The 18,053-nt window shown below is 44.3% G+C and overlaps 1 protein-coding gene across 3 annotated transcripts in view; it reads right to left on the bottom strand.

Moving 5' to 3' along the window:
• Positions 1-18,053, bottom strand: part of lhfpl3 (LHFPL tetraspan subfamily member 3) — a 467,937-nt gene that overhangs the window by 90,473 nt on the left and 359,411 nt on the right. For 2 of the 3 annotated variants that reach the window (XR_015081573.1, XM_086010456.1), the window contains exon 2: positions 8,333-8,569. Coding sequence is in view for 2 of the 3 variants with exons in the window: in XM_086010456.1 (XP_085866582.1) it covers positions 8,333-8,569 (237 nt within the window). In the remaining variant the exon portion in view is untranslated. Of the gene's footprint in view, positions 1-8,332; positions 8,570-13,122; positions 13,517-18,053 lie in introns of those variants that run through there. The other variant, XM_086010457.1, reaches the window with a different exon arrangement.

The raw sequence follows: 18,053 nt of genomic DNA, 5'->3' as shown, positions 1-18,053 counted from the left end.
TCAATATTCAGGGCAGTTGTGACCTTGACAACAACCAGCAATGCCATGCCTGTGACAGAGAAAGACTGCAGTTCAGGCAGCACAGCATGCCTTATAAATTGTAGTCACTACAGGCACTACTTCTGTGACAAATGGAGGATTGTGTACCTCTGTCTGTTGATTCTGATGTAGAATAGATCAGGTGGGCACAAGCCATTTCTGGGGCAGCCTGACATCCCTCCATTTGCCCTTTTGCTTCCTTCAAAACACAGCTATTGGGGAATTCCCAAAGGGCAACCCATTGCAGCACTATTGGATCTGTCACAACTGCCACAAAGATGCCAGAAAATCTAAAGTGACAACAGGGAAAAAGCAAAACAAGAAAAAAAAACAAAGAAAAATGGCCTGACAATCTTCTTACTGGACTTCTTAAACTCACAGTATATATAAATAATAGCTCAGTGCCTAGCATCCCTGGACAAAGGGACTACAGTATATGAGTGTAATGGAAATAGTGCTAAACTGGTCGAAAATAACATGCACAACATCATGATAAAATGATGGCCTCATTTATATGCATCTGTCCATAAACTGGCAGGTGCTTCCTAGACCCATTACAATTACACTCAAACAATCAGTAGAGGTTCTGCCTAGTAGATCAATAATGCCCACATTATACAGGTAGACTACCCTTTATCCGAACTTCCAAAAACCGAAACCCTCTAAAAACCGAAGGTTTTTTCGTTCAGCGTAAGTCGTGCGCACGACATGACCAGAGTGGCGCACGACTTATGCTGAGCAGGGCAGAGGGTCACTGAGTTCCCTCCTGGGTAGGAGATTGCAGGCCGAGCCGGGCAGTTGTGAAGGAGGTATACTGGGAGAGTGAACCCAACAATACAGCGGCCTGTCCGATATTCTTTTCTCACCCCCCCCCCCGCCGACCCCCACCCTTTCGGATAAGGGATAGTGTATCCTTTATCCGCACTTCCGAAAACCGAAATCCTCTGAAAACCGAAAGTGTTTTCGTTCAGCGTAAGTCGTGCGCACAACCCCGACCCCCCCGCTGACCCCGACCCCCCGCCGACCCCGACCCCCCGCCGACCCCGACCCCCCCCGCCGACCCCGACCCCCCGCCGACCCCCACCCCGACAAATTTCCCAGTCTTATAAAATACCTTCCGAAATCCGAAATTTTCCGAAAACCGAAACACAGCTGGTCCCGAGGTTTTCAGATAAAGGATAGTCTACATGTACCCCCAAATCTTGTGTTATTGATCAAAAAATCTACCCTAAGACCTCTCAAAGCTGACAACTAAACTGCTCTTTAATGAGTGAAGTATGAATCTTACCTTTAGTTTACTGAATGCTACTGTATTTCTCCTCTGGCCAAAGGAGAAGGAACAAGGAAGGGCAGGTGCAACTTGTCGTTATCTGTGTTAACTTTCAACAGTGATACAATTCATATTTTCAATACAACTGATCTATGTACTTTTACTCATGTTTATATGTCTGCAATACAAGATTTCAGTCCCTGTGCTTAAAAAAAATGCTACCAAACTTTTCAGCAATAAAATAGGGACTAAAATAACCACATGCCTCAATGGTAAAAAAAATCCTCTTCGATAACATAAATAGGATGGGATTAGTACAAATGTATTTTTACGTGTTACTCAGGAACAGTATCATTTCCAACTACGATGCTTTCTGTGAAAAAGTAATCAAAATATTATAGGAGAGCTTGACTCATTTTTTACTTGATAAGGAAACAATTTGATTTATTGTGTGTTCTTTATATATAAACTGGACATCATTGCGGGGTACGGTAGTATAGTGGTTATGTTACTGGACTAGTTAGTAATCCAGAGGCCTGGAATAATGATCCGTGAGTAATGAGACCTGAGTTCAATTTCCACCACAGCAGCTGGGGAATTTAAATTCAGTTAGTTAAGTAAATCTGGAATAAAAAACTAGTACCAGTAATGGTGACCATGAAACTACCGAATTGTCGTAAAAACCCATCTGGTTCACTAATGTCCTTTAGGGAAGGAAATCTCCCATCCTTACCCGGTCTGGCCGATATGTGACTCTAGACCCACAGCAATGTGGTTGAATCTTAACTGCCCTCTGAAATGGCCGAGGAAACTACTCAGATGTACCAAATCACTACAAAGCTGTGGGAGTACCTTCACCACACAGACTGCAGTGGTTCAAGAAGGCAGCTCACCACCACCTTCTCAAGGGCAATTAGGGATGGGCAATAAATGCTGGCCTTGCCAGTGATGCCCACATCCCATGAACGAATAAAAATAAATTCCAGAGATGAGTAGAATTTAGTTAAATTGAGTGATTGTTTATAGTACTTCTCCCTAACTCTCAGGCTTGGAGGGCTGAAAGTGAGTTAAGGCAATTAATTAGTTATAGATAGCCGTCACCTTGGGAGAGTTTAATTTGATTAAACTGAAGGAAGAGCAAAATGTCATCCCTCACTGACTACTGTTGTGGACCACAGGCCTGTAATGATCAGTAACCTGTCATTCTGGAATGGTACACTAGGTGGTGCTGTATGTATATAAGAGTGGGCTACCCACGATGCACTAGGCTACCCACAAGGCAGCAGTCAAGATGGAGGCCGCTACAGATACTGTACCTAGTCCACATATGCTCAATAAACTGTCTAGCAAAAGCTAGCTGTTCTTAATAAAAATGACTAGTTATTAATGAACATAACATGGTACCAGGATTGGTAAGATCTGCTGAATATTGTGCAATGCGACATGGAGAATTTGAAGCCACCAGAGCGTTTGAAACTCACAGGAAATGTCGACTACAATTGGCAGACTTTTAAACAACAATTCGAACTCTACATTGCTGCCATTGGGTACGGTACGAAGCCAGACGCAAGGAAAATAGCGTTGCTGCTCACGGTTGCAGGCCCACAGGCGATAGAGGTATTTAATACATTTGTATTTAATCCAGAGGAGAACAGAGAAAAATTAGACGATGTGCTAAAGAAGTTTGATACACATTGTTCTCCCAAAAAGAATGAAACCTATGAGAGGTACATCTTCCGTTCTTGGACACAGCAGCAAAGTGAGACTTTTGATAGCTTTTTGACTGATCTGAAACTGAAAGCACAGACATGTAATTTCTCTGAGCTGAAAGCATCCAATGATTCGTGACCAGATTGTGTTTGGTATTCATGATAAAAAAGTCAGGGAACGTCTGTTGAGAGAAACCGAACTAACATTGGAAATTGCTGTGAAAATATGCCAAGCTAGCGAGCTAGCTCAAAAGCATGCCAAGACTTTCAGTGAAATCAATGATGATGCGATTGCAGTGCTGCTGTCGGTGCTGTGTCCTACAAGGGGAAGAAACATGGGCAGAACAGAAGTGAAAAGCAATCGGAGGAAGGAATTTTTAATTGTAAACGCTGTGGCTACAAACACCAGTTAAAACAATGTCCAGCGTTTGGAAAAATGTGCACAAAATGTCATGGAAAGAATCACTATGCCAAACAATGCTTTTCAAAAGTAAAAACTAAGAAAGGGCAACGAGTTAATGTAATTGAGGACACTGATTTAAGTGAGACATGTTTTGTAGGAATGGTGTCATGTGACAATATCAAAAAGGATACAGAAAATGTGCAGCCCTCAGGAATTAACAATGCTGAACATAAAGTTAATGCAGTAAAAGAGGACAAATGGATGATCCCACTGCAGGTAAATGGAGCATTAGTTACATTGAAACTAGACACTGGGGCAAAAGCAAACTTAATCAGTATGAGTGACATTAACAATATGAAAGAAAAGCCCAAAATACAGAAAAAGTCAGTACTACTGAAGGACTATAATGGACAGAAAATAGATAGCTTAGGTGTATGCAGACTTAAAGTGACAGTCAAAGACAAAGTGCATCATCTCATGTTTTCTGTTGTGGCTGAAGGACTTAATTCACTACTGGGTGACAAAGCTTGTGAGGACTTAGAACTGGTCAAGAGAGTCTACCGTATAAACTGTGCCATAAGCAGACCAGATGACTCAGTGGATTCTGTAGTGAATAATTTCCAGGATGTGTTCAAAGGATTTGGAGTTCTACCATTCACTTACAAGATCCAGCTAAAGGAGGATGCTCAGCCAGTGGTACATGCTCCACGAAGAGTTCCAGCACCCCTGCGTGACCGGCTCAAGAATGAACTGGACAGAATGACCACACTAGGAGTCATCAGGAAAGTCGAAGAGCCAACAGACTGGGTTAACTCCATGGTATGTGTAAAGAAAAAGAACAATGATCTAAGAATATGCATGGATCCAAAGGACTTAAATGCAAACATAAAACGTGAACACTACCAGATTCCCAAGCGAGAAGAAATCACCAGTGAAATGTCAGGTGCCAGATACTTTACAAAGCTCGATGCCTCACAAGGATTTTGGCAACTAAAACTGGATGAAGAGAGCACCATTTGGCAGGTATTGTTTCCTCAGAATGCCTTTCGGGATAATATCTGCATCTGAAATCTTTCATAGAGCGATGGAACACATAATTGAAGGTCTGGAAGGAGTTCGGATCCATGTTGATGACATCATCATCTGGGGCTCCACACTGAAAGAACACAATGAGAGACTGACTAAAGTGCTACAGAGCATACGCCGGAATGGACTGAAGCTCAACAAAGCCAAGTGTCAGTTTGGCGTCCAGGAAGTCACTTTCCTAGGAGATAATCTATCTGGTAAAGGAATAGAGCCAGATATGGAAAAAGTAAACGCCATACTCAAAATGCCCCGACCCACTGACAAAAAAGGAGTGCTACGCATCATGGGGGGTGATAAACTTAATTGGAAAGTTCATTCCTAACTTGTCAGCCAAGACAACCTGTCTGCGAGACCTGCTACATAAAACAAATGAGTTCGCATGGACAGAAAGACATGAACAAGAGTGGATGAACCTCAAAACAGTGCTGACAACCACACCTGTACTCACTTTCTTTGACCCGACAAAGAGAATCAAAGTGTCAACGGATGCATCAAAGGATGGCCTAGGCACGGTCTTGCTACAAGCAGAGGGTGAAGATTGGAAGCCTGTTGCCTATGCCTCCAGGTCTATGACTGACACTGAGTGTCGATATGCCCAGATTGAAAAGGAATGTCTAGGCTTGGTAGTTCGATTAGAAAAGTTCCATGGCTACATATATGGACTTCCCACCTTCACAATTGAGACAGACCACAGCCCACTGGTTGCCATCATAAAAAAGAACCTGAATGAGATGTCTCCAAGGATTCAACGACTCATGATGAAGCTGCAAAGATATGACTTTGAACTGATCTACACACCAGGCAAATACATAGTGTTAGCAGATGCACTATCCCGAGCACCCACAATGAGTCATGTGAGCTCTACTGAAGATGACGTGGATGTTCATGTGAGTATGGTCACTGCTGCGCTGCCCGTGTCAGACACAAAATCAAAGCAAATAGCAGAAGAAACAGTAAAAGATACAGTATTACAAACAGTAATAGAGAACATTCATCATGGTTGGCCAAAAGGTTCCTGTCCAAAATATTTTCACATAAGGTCAGAATTGAGAGTCGCAAGTGGACTATTACTAAAACAGAACAGAATAGTCATTCCACATGCTCTACGTCAAGACATGCTCAAAAGGATTCACGAGGGACACCTCGGAATTGAAAAATGCAAAAGGAGAGCAAGAGACACTGTTTATTGGCCTGGCATAAATAAGGACATTGAGAACATGATAGGCAAATGTGAGACATGTCAGAAACACCAAAACAAACAAGCAAAGGAACCAATGATAGTAGCTGACATACCAACAGCACCATGGCAAAAGGTTGGTATGGACCTTTTTCATTTAAATGGTAAAGACTATCTAATAGTGATTGACTACAATTCTAACTATCCTGAGATGGCGCTGCTCTCAAGCACCACAGCAAGCAGTGTCATAATGCATGTGAAATCCATCTTCGCCAGACATGGAATTCCCAGGATTGCTGTTAGCGACAATGGTCCGTGCTTCATCTGTAAGGAGTGGCAACAGTTTGCAGCACATTATGACTTTCAACACATCACATCCAGTCCTTTGTATGCTCAGTCGAATGGTAAGGCAGAGAAAGGTGTTCAAGTTCTCAAGCAGCTACTGAAGAAAGCGACAGAAAGCAAGTCTGATCCTTATCTCGCCCTGCTGAGCTACCGAGCCTCACCTTTAGACTCTGGTTCTTCACCTGCTGAACTCCTAATGGGTCGCAAGTTGCATACCATGCTACCCTGCTGTGCAAAAGAAAAGCAGAGTAAGGAACTGAGACAGAGACTTCAACTGTTAAAGCTGAAACAGAAATCATACTATGACAAGTCATCCAAAACTCTGAAACCATTGACAAGGGATGATGTTGTCAGGATTGAGGATCCAGATGCATGGAACAGGAAAGCTACAGTTCTTGAGGAAGTAGGACCAAGGTCATACACTGTTAGAACTGAGGAAGGACAGATTCTCAGGAGGAATCGCCGTTCCCTCCTAAAAACACAAGAGACTATCGAAGAGCAAATCGATGACAATGCCGCAACTGAATCTTGTCACTCACCACCAGAACAATCTAACACAAATACACATACAGGCTCTCATGAAAACACATCAGACTTACCTGTGCTGAGAAGATCCACACGTGAAGTAAAAAAGCCTGATAGACTTAATCTTTGAGTACAAAGAAAACTACATTGAAAATGTATTGACTGTTGAAGATGTTTATGTTGTTATTGATTGATACTGATTTTGTTTAACCTCAAAGAAAGGGGGATGTAATGACCAGTAACCTGTCATTCTGGAATGGTACACTAGGTGGTGCCGAATGTATATAAGAGTGGGCTACCCACGATGCACTAGGCTACCCACAAGGCAGCAGTCAAGATGGAGGCCTCTACAGATACTGTACCTAGTCCACATGTGCTCAATAATGTGTCTAGCAAAAGCTAGCTGTTCTTAATAAAAACGACTAGTTATTAATGAACATAACAAGGCCCTTTACAATTATCATTAATAATGAACTTAGTTTATTGTTCTAAGCTGGCTTAGGAGGTAGGATGTAAGGTTCGACTGGTATTCTGAAGTTTTGCTCATTTTACCTATGGTAGACAAATAGAAAATTTGAAAAACCTTGCCTCAGAAGATTAAATGAATTGGTTAGAGTCCATGCTAAAGCGGGTTGTACATGGTAGTGAATTGAATTAAATTGATGGGCTGAATGGCCCTTTCTCAGTTTATGTTTTTATTATGTTGTTATGATACTGGAATTCTCAAGAGCAATTAGGGATGGGCACTAAATGCAGGCCTAGCCAGCGACGCCCATATCCCATCAATGAATTTAAAAAAAAACTGTACTTTTTGAATAAAAATGTTTTACCACTGTTAAATGTATCTTTTGGCCATCGTATCTTTAGTCTGATGATCCATTTATTACTTTCCTAAGAAGGACCTGAATATTCATCATATTTACTACATACTTCACACTTACAGGGTAGATGTTTATACCATTTTGGCAGTTTTTATCTGCAATCAATATTTTAAATAAATATACAGATTTGAAATCCTACTGGGTCCACACTTCTGGATTGTAGAGTTTTTGCATTCCTTTGTTCTACTTCTAGCCATCTCCCATTTGAATGGAACCTGACATTTGGAACCCAGCAACTTAGTACTGATCCCAAACAGATCAGCACAAGTGACAGAAATACTTTCTTACTGTGTTAAAACTAAAGCTGGTACATTCTTCATAAATCAGCGATCATTGCATGAGAATGAAAATTATGATAAAAAAGTCCGACACTGGGTGTCACTCTAAAGGACAGCCAAAGCAACATTGCAATTGTGTAGTGCAACCAAATGGGTTTGGTCTAGTTTCGTTACGAAATCAAATTCATCTTCCAAAATGAGATGGAGATAACACTAAAACTTCCTTTTGAAGAAAGCTCTGAAGGTGTGGAAATACATTTTATAATTAACATAATTACCTTGCGTAACGGCATACATTACTTCCAAATTCTAATCAGTTCCTTGTTAAGATCTAATGTTCAAAAGTTCAAAGCTCTGAACTTCAATTTTATTGCCAAGCTTATATTGTTAAATGTGATAATAAAATTCATGTAATATATTCTGGACTGTTTTTTAACCTTTAAACATTTACAGTAATGGATCTATTAACTTTTAGAATTGAGCAAGTTGGTATTTGTAGTTTAGGTTTTACTTTCATGAAGATACAAAATCAATCATGCTTTAAATATTTAATAGGATCTCTTGAATAAAGGGATCTTCATAATTCTAAATAGTTTAATATGACTGAGAAAAATCATACCTTTGGTATCCACTTTGAGGTCCTCTGGCAGTAAGCCATCTTGCCTGTTGCCTAGGACAAATGCCAGAAACGAAAGGATGAGTGCATCTAGGATTCCAATAATGGCTAGAATGTAGGCCCAGCGAACAGAGCAGGCACCAAGTGTGTACTTGTCTGTTTTTTCACCACACATGCGCTTTACTTCATCTGAATCCCAGCCATCTGGGAAGATCATGCAGCCCAGGATCAAGCAGGCAGCTGAAAATAGAAAGCAAGAAGTTATGAATGAACGCACGCCACAACAGCCCGCCAGCTACGTACATAACACAAACTTTAGAATGGGGTGACCACATGCAAATGTCAATCAGATATAAATTAATGATTGGTTTACTTTATCTTAATTTGTCTACGTTCCACCTTCTTCATTCACCTTGTGGATATTTACATTTTTGGACCATATTTACCATGTTCACCATGACAGTTAGCTATGCAGCAGTAACATAATCTAGAATCAATGATCTCCAGAAGTGGATCTAATGTACCGATTTAGTGTTACTATATATTTCTCAAAGTCAGACCTAATTAACTCCTGGTTCCTTGGGAAAATTTAATATAAAATTGTCAGTACTAAAATTATTCAATTTGGGGGTAAAAAGCATGACACCCCCCCCCGCAACTTTCCATATCTGTGGCTTTGTACTTTAACCAGTCCATCATATGGGTGTTTGTTTCAAGATCCTATGTTTTTGTAGATAATTTGTCTTACTATAAGAAGTAAAATGGAATACGATTGATGAATTTAAATGCCAAAGCTAGGGAAAATCTTTATGTGTATCAATGTGGATGACATTCTTGCATCCAGGGCATATGAAGAGCTCATGTTATCAATGTGGGTGGCCAAACAAGGTTCCTAAAGGTATGATTAAGCACAGCTTGTAAAAGTAGAGTTTCAGTAGTCGTTCAACCTGAAATATAAACCCAGAATATCCTCAATCTGACTAACACTGAAAAAACGGCAAAATCTACGCTGGCCTGGTCGTCGGAAACGTTCCTGCGGATCTCATTTGCATGAAACCTGATGTAAAACAAGCATAAATTCAGCATAACCCTTAGAGGCCCAAAGAAACGTGTGCCATTTTTTACTCCCTCTATCTTATCGATGTTATGGAAATTAGTCTGAAACCATCAAACCATATGTACAGTAAGCACCGCTACACGTTTAAGTAAATGCAATTGTGGAAGCTTTTTTCTTTCTAATACTACAGATTTTGATGCCATAATAAAGCACCAAAGGTGTATAAAATACATTAGAGATCTCAGCGAGAAAATTCAAAACATTTGCTATCAACCTCCAGAAATAAAGGCCAGATTTTTCTGTTTGGAGGCGGATCAGCTGTAAAAATAGAAAAACCAGGCAGCGCGTCTGGAACCCGCCGTCATCCCGCCTCCTCACGCCTTTAACTTGGGCACGTTTGCTAGCGCACCACGGACCCGATCGGGAGAGGCAGGCGACCTAATTAAATACATCAAATGCTTGTTATCAGACCCTTTTTAACTGCAGCTTCTGAATTTAACGTCATGTGCACGGGAAGCACGCAGCTCGGGAACCTCGCCTGTGAAGGGGAGGCGGAAGTTCAGTGGCCATTGTGCGAGGGCAATAATTGACAGCTGGGAATACTAGATAAATAAACACACCTTACACCTCATTAGTTGACTAAGGGAAAGGCTGTTGATGACTCCATTCTGTGCACAGGTTTCTGGAGTCTGCAACCTCAGAAGCCACTCTCACCACATTGCTACTCAGTATTATAACATTGAGGGATTGGCCCTCTGATCGCTACTTCACCTGCCATCTACTACATCAGCATGGGTGCCGCTTATAGTGTCTCACCTTGGTCCTCAGAATCGGACCAAGATGAGCCCCACCACCAACAACACCAGCCACACCAGCAGCAACCACAACAACAGCCTTCTCCTCAACGACCTGAAGCTCCATAGTAGAGGGGGGGGGGCACCACAGGGCTGCACCGCGCCGGTGGCGATACCCCCAACACAGGGTATACAGGCAGAGGATGAGCTTCCTCAACATGACTGAGCAGCAGTGCTTCAGGAGGCTCAGGCGATCGCGCCAGGTCATCGCAGACATTTGTAGTTTGCTGGAACATGACCTGCAGCCAAGAGGTCCTGGTGGACACTCCTTGCCAGTGGCTGTCAAAGTCACCACCGCCCTCAACTTCTTCACTTCAGACTCCTTCCAGGGATCTGCAGCAGACATTTGCGGGATCTCTGTCGGCCACCCACAGATGCATCACCCAGGTCATCAATGCCGTGTTTCACAAGTCAGCCAATTATATCAACTTTGCCACTGATGAAGCCAGTTTTAATGAATGGGTTACATCTGTAGCGGGTGACTATGAGGGAGTGGGTGCCAATGCCAAATGGCCTCCTTCTGTGGTGTTACTTGATATGATTGCATAAGGATGAGTGTGAGGGCTGGTTAGTCAGATGGGGATGTGAATATGTACATAGAGAGGGATGGCTGGACATGCAAGGTATGTTGGTGTGAGGAATGATGTGCAGGAGTAGGCTTGGGAAGGCAGAGTGATGGGGATGTGTTGACAGGTACATCAGGATGAGGGTGAGCGTGGCACCTTTCCTGAGCTCATGTGATCATTGAAGCGCTTCCTGCACTGTATCCAGGTCCTCCTGGCCACATCCTTGCTGCTGACCTCCTCAGCAATATCCAGCCAGGCTCTCTGTTGCTTGTGGAGGTCTCCTCCGCCTATCAGCAGGGAAGAGGACCTCCCTGCGTGCTCTGACAGCCTCCGCAAGAGTACGCAAGGAAGAATCTGAGAACCGGGGTGCTGCCCTCTGACTTTGGCTATCCGTGTTTCAAAAGTTTCAGCTGTACTGCGGCCTTTCATTGACACCTTCCACTGAGTGCAAGGCTGGTTTAAATATGGGCGCTGGAAACGAGTCATCGATGGTGTCATCAGACCCGCACCATTTAATAGGGCCGGGAAACGCGCATGACTCGTTCAATTGGGCCCATTAAGTGAAAGTCGCTCTGAGCAGTGCGTTGCTGAAAACATCGCGTTACGGACCCGTTACACTGCCCGCTCGCCCCCAACCCGACGCAAAGGTGAAAGTTCTGGCCAAAGTTTAGGAGCTGTTCCAAGACTGAAACTCCTCAATCACACCAATGTTGTGACGTGCTGTACCTCCATTTTTTTTGGGTGTACATTTCCGCCTGTTCAGACTGGGTATAAATTCAGGAACCTCGTGTTCTCCGCCTTTTGCATCAGGGCGGGGTTATGTTAATGAGCGAAATAGGGTTTCACTAGTTGTAATTTTGGAGCGGCGCTAACATTTACGAGTTCATTTCGGGCTAATGTTTCTTTGATCTCATTGTCCTCAACACCCATAGTTAAAAATGTAATCATGCATCTTTTGCTGAAAGATTTATGGGGAGTAGAATTACTGTGCAAGCCCCCCTCTCATTTTTAAGCTGAATATTTATGTTTTCAAAATTATGTGAGCCCACCGCACAATTCTTCTCAGTAAGAAATAGAAGTTATTTGTTCTGTGTACAATGAAACAGACTGATTAACCGAGGCTGGCCACATTTTTCACGATACCTGCATTTCGCCAAACCTTCTGCGGTAGAACATAATGATTTTTCCAGTTCATTTAACAAACACTGCGCTAACAATGCTAACCCATTTGGAGATTATCTTAAATCTCAGCTGCTCTGTAAAAGGACGCAGTTAAATGTCCTGTAATCACTTTCTTGAAATACTAATGAATGAAAACCTTAACTGGCGCAGGAAATTTAATAACCTTTAAAGACTCACTTCAGTCTATGCATAGTTTCAAAACACTAATTTTCCACCTAGAAAATATAACTTTTATCGATAAGAGCCAGCCTCCTACACACTGTAACAAGAACAATGAGTAGGGACGTTAAGGCTGCATCTGAAGTACTTTTATTTAACCAGGCACAACACACGGGACTGATCATTTTCACACATGAAAATTGCACATATCAAGCAACACATGTTAGCTAATACAATAGCAAAATACTGCGGATGCTGGAAATCTGAGATAACAACAGAAAATGCTGGAAAAACTCAGCAGGCCAGGGCAGCATCCGTGGAACCCTCCATCCCCTGTCTCTGCGCCTGCTTAATATCTGTTACATCTTCAGCTTTTTCCAGTTCTGATGAAGGGTCCCAGACCTGAAACATTAACTCTGTTTCTCTCTCCACGGATGCTGCCTGGCCTGCTGAGTTTTGCCAGCGTTTTCTGTTGTTATAACACCTGTTAGCTGTCGGGAGCATTCGGCAATGTTCCAGATTTCATGGACAAGTGCACCAATGCTCCTGACACACACTGAACCGATTATCTCACCAGTGATAGTGAGTTCCCTGCATTCTTTTCACTTCTCTAAAAGATCATCATCTCATTTGCTGTGTTATCAATCCTTCATACCAAGGCAAGGATTGTCATAACTCAGCGGCGCTGGTGAGACATCCTCTTCTTCATGTTCATTCTAAATCACAATATTTCTCATGTCACCCTTTTTAGTGAAGCTTGAAATGAATTAATATTATAGTGCACTTTTCCATGTATCACTGACTGACTGAGACCGATTATGGCTGTAATAGATTACCAACAAAAATAACATTCAGTGAACCGTTAGATTGACATAAACAACTTGAATTTTATGCGGTTCTGAATTTAGGAATAGTCAAAATTAAACTTCTATATTATCATATACTTGCATTGTTTTTCTTGTTTTGCTTTCATACCATATTTCTTTAGTTCATCTCCCACCGCTGGCTGATCCTCTTTGAGCGTCTTCAGGTCATGCAGCATTTTCAGCTGTTCTGTCTGGTGGCTCACCTTTCCTCAGGTGTCTGCTCACCAGTCAGCTGTTCAGAGGTGCCTATCCTCCGTCCACTCTCTCCCCACTGTGAGCAGGCACCGAGCCTCCATGCACGGGCCCGACCTTTCCTCACTGCTTCTCTTGCGTTTCTGTCATTAGATCAGTGTACTGGCAATTTTGTGGTCGGACCCTTTCTCACGGAGTTTCTGATCTGCAATAGCTGTGGGAGGCGTTCCCAATGCAATCTCCGGCCTTCCACGTGTGTGCTTGCCGATGCTGCTGGGAAGGCACTAGCACGCATTAAAATCAGCAGCGACAGCATTGGGGTCCCCAAATCCCTTGACTTGTGCTCCCACTACACTGAGTAATTTCGGAAGGAATAAAAGAGGCGGTACCGATGGAAGTGATTGGCGCTTACAGCCTGAAAAAACTTTCAACAGAGGTTACTGGAGATACAGAAAAGATTTTAGAGCGTTTTATTTGCCTTGCATTTAGCTTGAGCTGGACTTGCCTCTGATAGTCTGAGGGCCTCTGAGACCACTGAGAAATGTCTGCTCTCATCCAGTGTAAGGGGTTCTGAATAGCAGCTATGGGATTCCCCCATGGGCATTCCTTGTATGCAGGATGAGGGGGGAAAGGAGAGCCGGTCAGCATTTGAGGAGATAATATCCCCCACAAAAAAACACATTAGAGGCCATGCAGATCCTATGAATACCTTAGTGAGGAGCTCTGTGTAATGTATACACCTTTAAGGGGGGAACTATCTTTTACAGCTCATGTATACTGCAGTACTGGCAGTGACCACACCTGTATATAGCACTGAGTAGTAATCTGTACAGATCAGTTCCAGTGTGAGCCCCGTTGAGTAAACACCTGTTGTACCGTTCTCCTGCAGTCTGTGTCTTATTATACACGGACACAACATTGGTGACAAGGCAAGTTCGAACCTACCTGCAACTCTGCATCACCTCCCGGGGATTCGTTCCTGGAGATCAGTGGATTGGAGGTCAAGGCCAGAGACTCGGGCGTCGACCACAGGCAACCGCCCAGTCATCCAGCAGAGACTCGAGAATTGCGGGGGAGGCTGTCGAGAGCCAGGCTTGGCTTTCCAGTCGAGGTGGTCCAGCGAAACGGGCTGGCAACAGGTAGTGCGCAGACCCTTCCCGGACAGCGGCGGGTTAGAGCCCGACCGAGCGGCACAGCAAATGGCCGAGCAGCGTCGACGGGGGAGAGAGAGAGAGGGCAGAGCGCACAGGGCGCAGCCGGTGTTCAGGGGCCGAGCAGCGTCGAAGAGAGGGAGAGAGAGACGCGCAGAAACCCGCGAGGTGCCACCATTGCCACGAGGACCGCCGAGAGCGGCGTTGGCAGCAGCGCAGGAGAAGCGCGCGAAACCTACAGGGTGCCGCCACTGCCACGAGAACCGCCGGGAGCGGCGTTGGCAGCAGCGGGGCAGGAAGGAACGCGCGGGAGACGCCATTTTAAGCCATTGGGAGACGCCATTTTAAACCACACCCAAAATGCCGAAGAGTGGCAGTATCACCACGTTTGACAATGAAGTCGAAGATTGTACTACATATGTCGATCGAATAGAGGTATACTGCAAGGCAAATGAGGTGTCAGATGACAAGAAGGCGTCGGTATTGTTAAATTTAATGGGTGCAAAGATGTATGGTTTATTACGAAATCTAGTAACCCCAACGAAGCCAATGGAAAAGAGTTTTGAAGACATAGTAACGATACTAAAGGAACATTTAAACCCCACACCGCTGCTGATAGCAGAAAGATTCAAGTTTCACAAACGGAACCAGCATAAGGATGAAAGCAATGCTGATTATTTAACAGAACTGCGCAAACTATTGAAACACTGCCAGTTTGGAGCGGGACTGGCAGATACCTTAAGGGACAAGTTTGTGTGTGGGCTTCAAAGTGAAGGAACCCAGAAACGGCTTTTATCTGAAAAGGACCTTACGCTGGAAAAGGCTTTCAGCATTGCGGTATCATATGAAGCAGCAGCACGGGGCGCTGCAGAGATACAACAGAGACCGCAAGAATATGGCACAAACGAAATGTCATATAGAACAGAGAAGTGATATCGCTGCGGCAGAACAACACACGACCAGAATGATTGCTGGTTCAAAGACAAAGTGTGCAGACAGTGTGGAAAAGTAGGACACATAGCACGAGTCTGCAGGTCGGGAAAGAAAACCAGCAATAAGAAACCTACCAAAGAAAAGTACAAGAAGGTACATAAGATGACGGAAAATATTTCAGACGAACAAAAGAGTGATAACGACTCCAAAAGCAGGGAACTGAGTTGTCTGAAACTACATAATGTGATCACAACGGAGGATCACCGAACCATTTGGGTCACTCTCAAGATAGCAGGAGTCCAGGTAAAGATGGAATTGGACACAGGATCAGCCCTAACAGTCATAAACCGACGGGACTATGAGCGGCTATTCTCACACATACCCTTGAGAGACACAAAAATTATTTTGAAGACGTACACGGGGCAAAAGGTCTACCCCAAAGGAAAAATAAGGGTGACCGTTATATGTAATGGTAAGGAAACACCAAAACTAGACCTGTATGTATTGCAAGATGGAGGACCACCATTACTGGGACGTGAATGGATCCGGAAAATACAACTGGATTGGCATGCCATACAGGCACTGACTGTGGCTGACAAAAAGGATGATGACGTCACACCTGGGCGACTGTCAAAGATCCTAACTGACACGAAAGAAGTGTTCCAGCAAGGATTCGGAACACTAAAAGGCATGACAGCGACGATTAAAATTGAAGAAAGCGCAAGCCCAAAATTTTTTAAGGCCAGATTATGCGATCCGCCCAGCCGTCGAAGCAGAGCTGGAGAGTCTGGAACATTCAGGTGTACTGTCCGAGGTAGACTGGAGCGAGTGGGCTACACCCATCGTCCCTGTGATGAAAAAGTCGTTGAGCAGCACGCCTGGGGAACCAAGGAAGGTTCGCATCTGTGGGGACTTTAAGGTAACAGTGAACCCGGTCCTTCACACTGTACAATATCCACTTCCGCGGATTGAAGATATTTTCGCCTCGCTATCTGGAGGGAAACGCTTCACTAAGATTGATCTAGCCCAGGCGTATCTGCAAATGGAGGTAGAAGAAGCATCAAAAAAATACCTCACAATCAACACCCATAAAGGTCTCTACCAATACAACCGGCTGGTATTCGGGGTAGCATCAGCTCCGGCTATTTGGCAGAGGGCAATGGAACAAGTCCTGCAAGGGATCCCAGGGACCCAGTGTTATTTGGACGACATCCTGGTCACGGGCGAAAATGACAGTGATCACCTTGCCAACCTGGAGCAGGTGCTCACTAGATTGCAGGAATATGGGCTCCGAGCTAACCGCCCCAAATGCGAGTTTTTTAGAAAACAGATCTCGTATTGTGGCCACGTTATCGATAAAGAGGGGTTACATAAGTCCCCAGAGAAGATTGAGGCAGTAGTCAAGGCTCCAGCACCGGAAAATGTGTCACAACTGAGGTCGTTCCTCGGGCTGGTAAACTACTACCATAAGTTCTTGCCAAATTTGTCTACAATACTACACCCACTGAACACCCTACTGCAAACTGGGGTGCCATGGAAGTGGAGTGACGAATGTAGACGAGCTTTCCAGAAGAGCAAAACACTAATCACATCGAAAGAGGTATTGGCCCATTACAACCCAGCATTACCAATTCGGTTGGCATGTGATGCGTCACCCTACGGCATTGGAGCGGTGCTGTCGCACAAATTCTCGGACGGCTCAGAGAGGCCAATAGCCTTTGCGTCACGGTCACTAACCTCAGCCGAGCGTAACTACGCCCAGATTGACAGGGAGGCCCTCAGCCTAGTGTGGGGAGTGAAAAAGTTCAATCACTATCTGCACGGGCAGAAATTCACCTTGCTGACTGATCACCAGCCTCTTGTCTCCATTTTTAATCCGAAGAAGGGCGTTCCAGTGATGACTGCGCAACGACTACAAAGATGGTCACTTTTTCTAGGGCCACACCACTATGAGATTGAATATAAGGGCACGAAACAGCATGGAAATGCTGATGGGCTATCACGCCTGCCACTGCCTACTGCGGAGGAAGCACCAGCAGTGGATCCTGTCGAAATATTCCATTCGACTATAGTTGAATACCTACCGGTAACTAACGCTTGTATCGAAAAGGAAACCCGAAATGACCCGACACTGTCTCGGGTATATGATTTGACGGTGAAGGGATGGCCAGCACATGGCGACTCACTGTTGCCAGCATTCTCGACAAGGAGAGAACAGCTGTCAGTGTGCCGGGGGACCTTGATGTGTGGATCCTGAGTGGTAATTCCACCCAAGTTAAGGGATAGAGTGCTCAATGAGCTTCATGAGGGTCATCTGGGAGGGGTAAAAATGAAAAGCCTAGCCAGGGCTTATGTGTGGTGGCCGGGAATCGATAAACAAATCGAGGACCTGACCAAGAGCTGCTCAGGATGCCAGAAAGTCCAAAATGCACCACCACAGGCCCCTCTACACCCATGGGAGTGGCCCTCATCTCTATGGCAACGGGTGCATATTGATTTTGCTGGTCCATTCATGGACTCAATGTTTTTAATAGCCATGGATGCGCAGTCGAAATGGCCTGAGGTCATCAAAATGTCCTCCACCACCACGGAGAAAACTATTGCAGTCCTACGGACCATTTTTGCCAGGAATGGCTTGCCAGAACAGATGTGCTCCGACAACGGACCACAGTTTGTGTACGAAGAGTTCCGGAGGTTCTTGAAAAAGAATGGGGTAAGGCATTACACATCCGCCCCGTATCATCCAGCCACAAATGGATTGGCT

Source organism: Somniosus microcephalus, chromosome 17, assembly GCF_052327205.1.
Source record: "Somniosus microcephalus isolate GS21.2 chromosome 17, FLI_Smic_1.0, whole genome shotgun sequence".
Classification (NCBI taxonomy): Eukaryota; Metazoa; Chordata; class Chondrichthyes; order Squaliformes; family Somniosidae; genus Somniosus; species Somniosus microcephalus.
The sequence above is the reverse complement of the archived record's forward strand: the minus strand, read 5'-3'. Positions and strand labels throughout refer to the sequence as shown.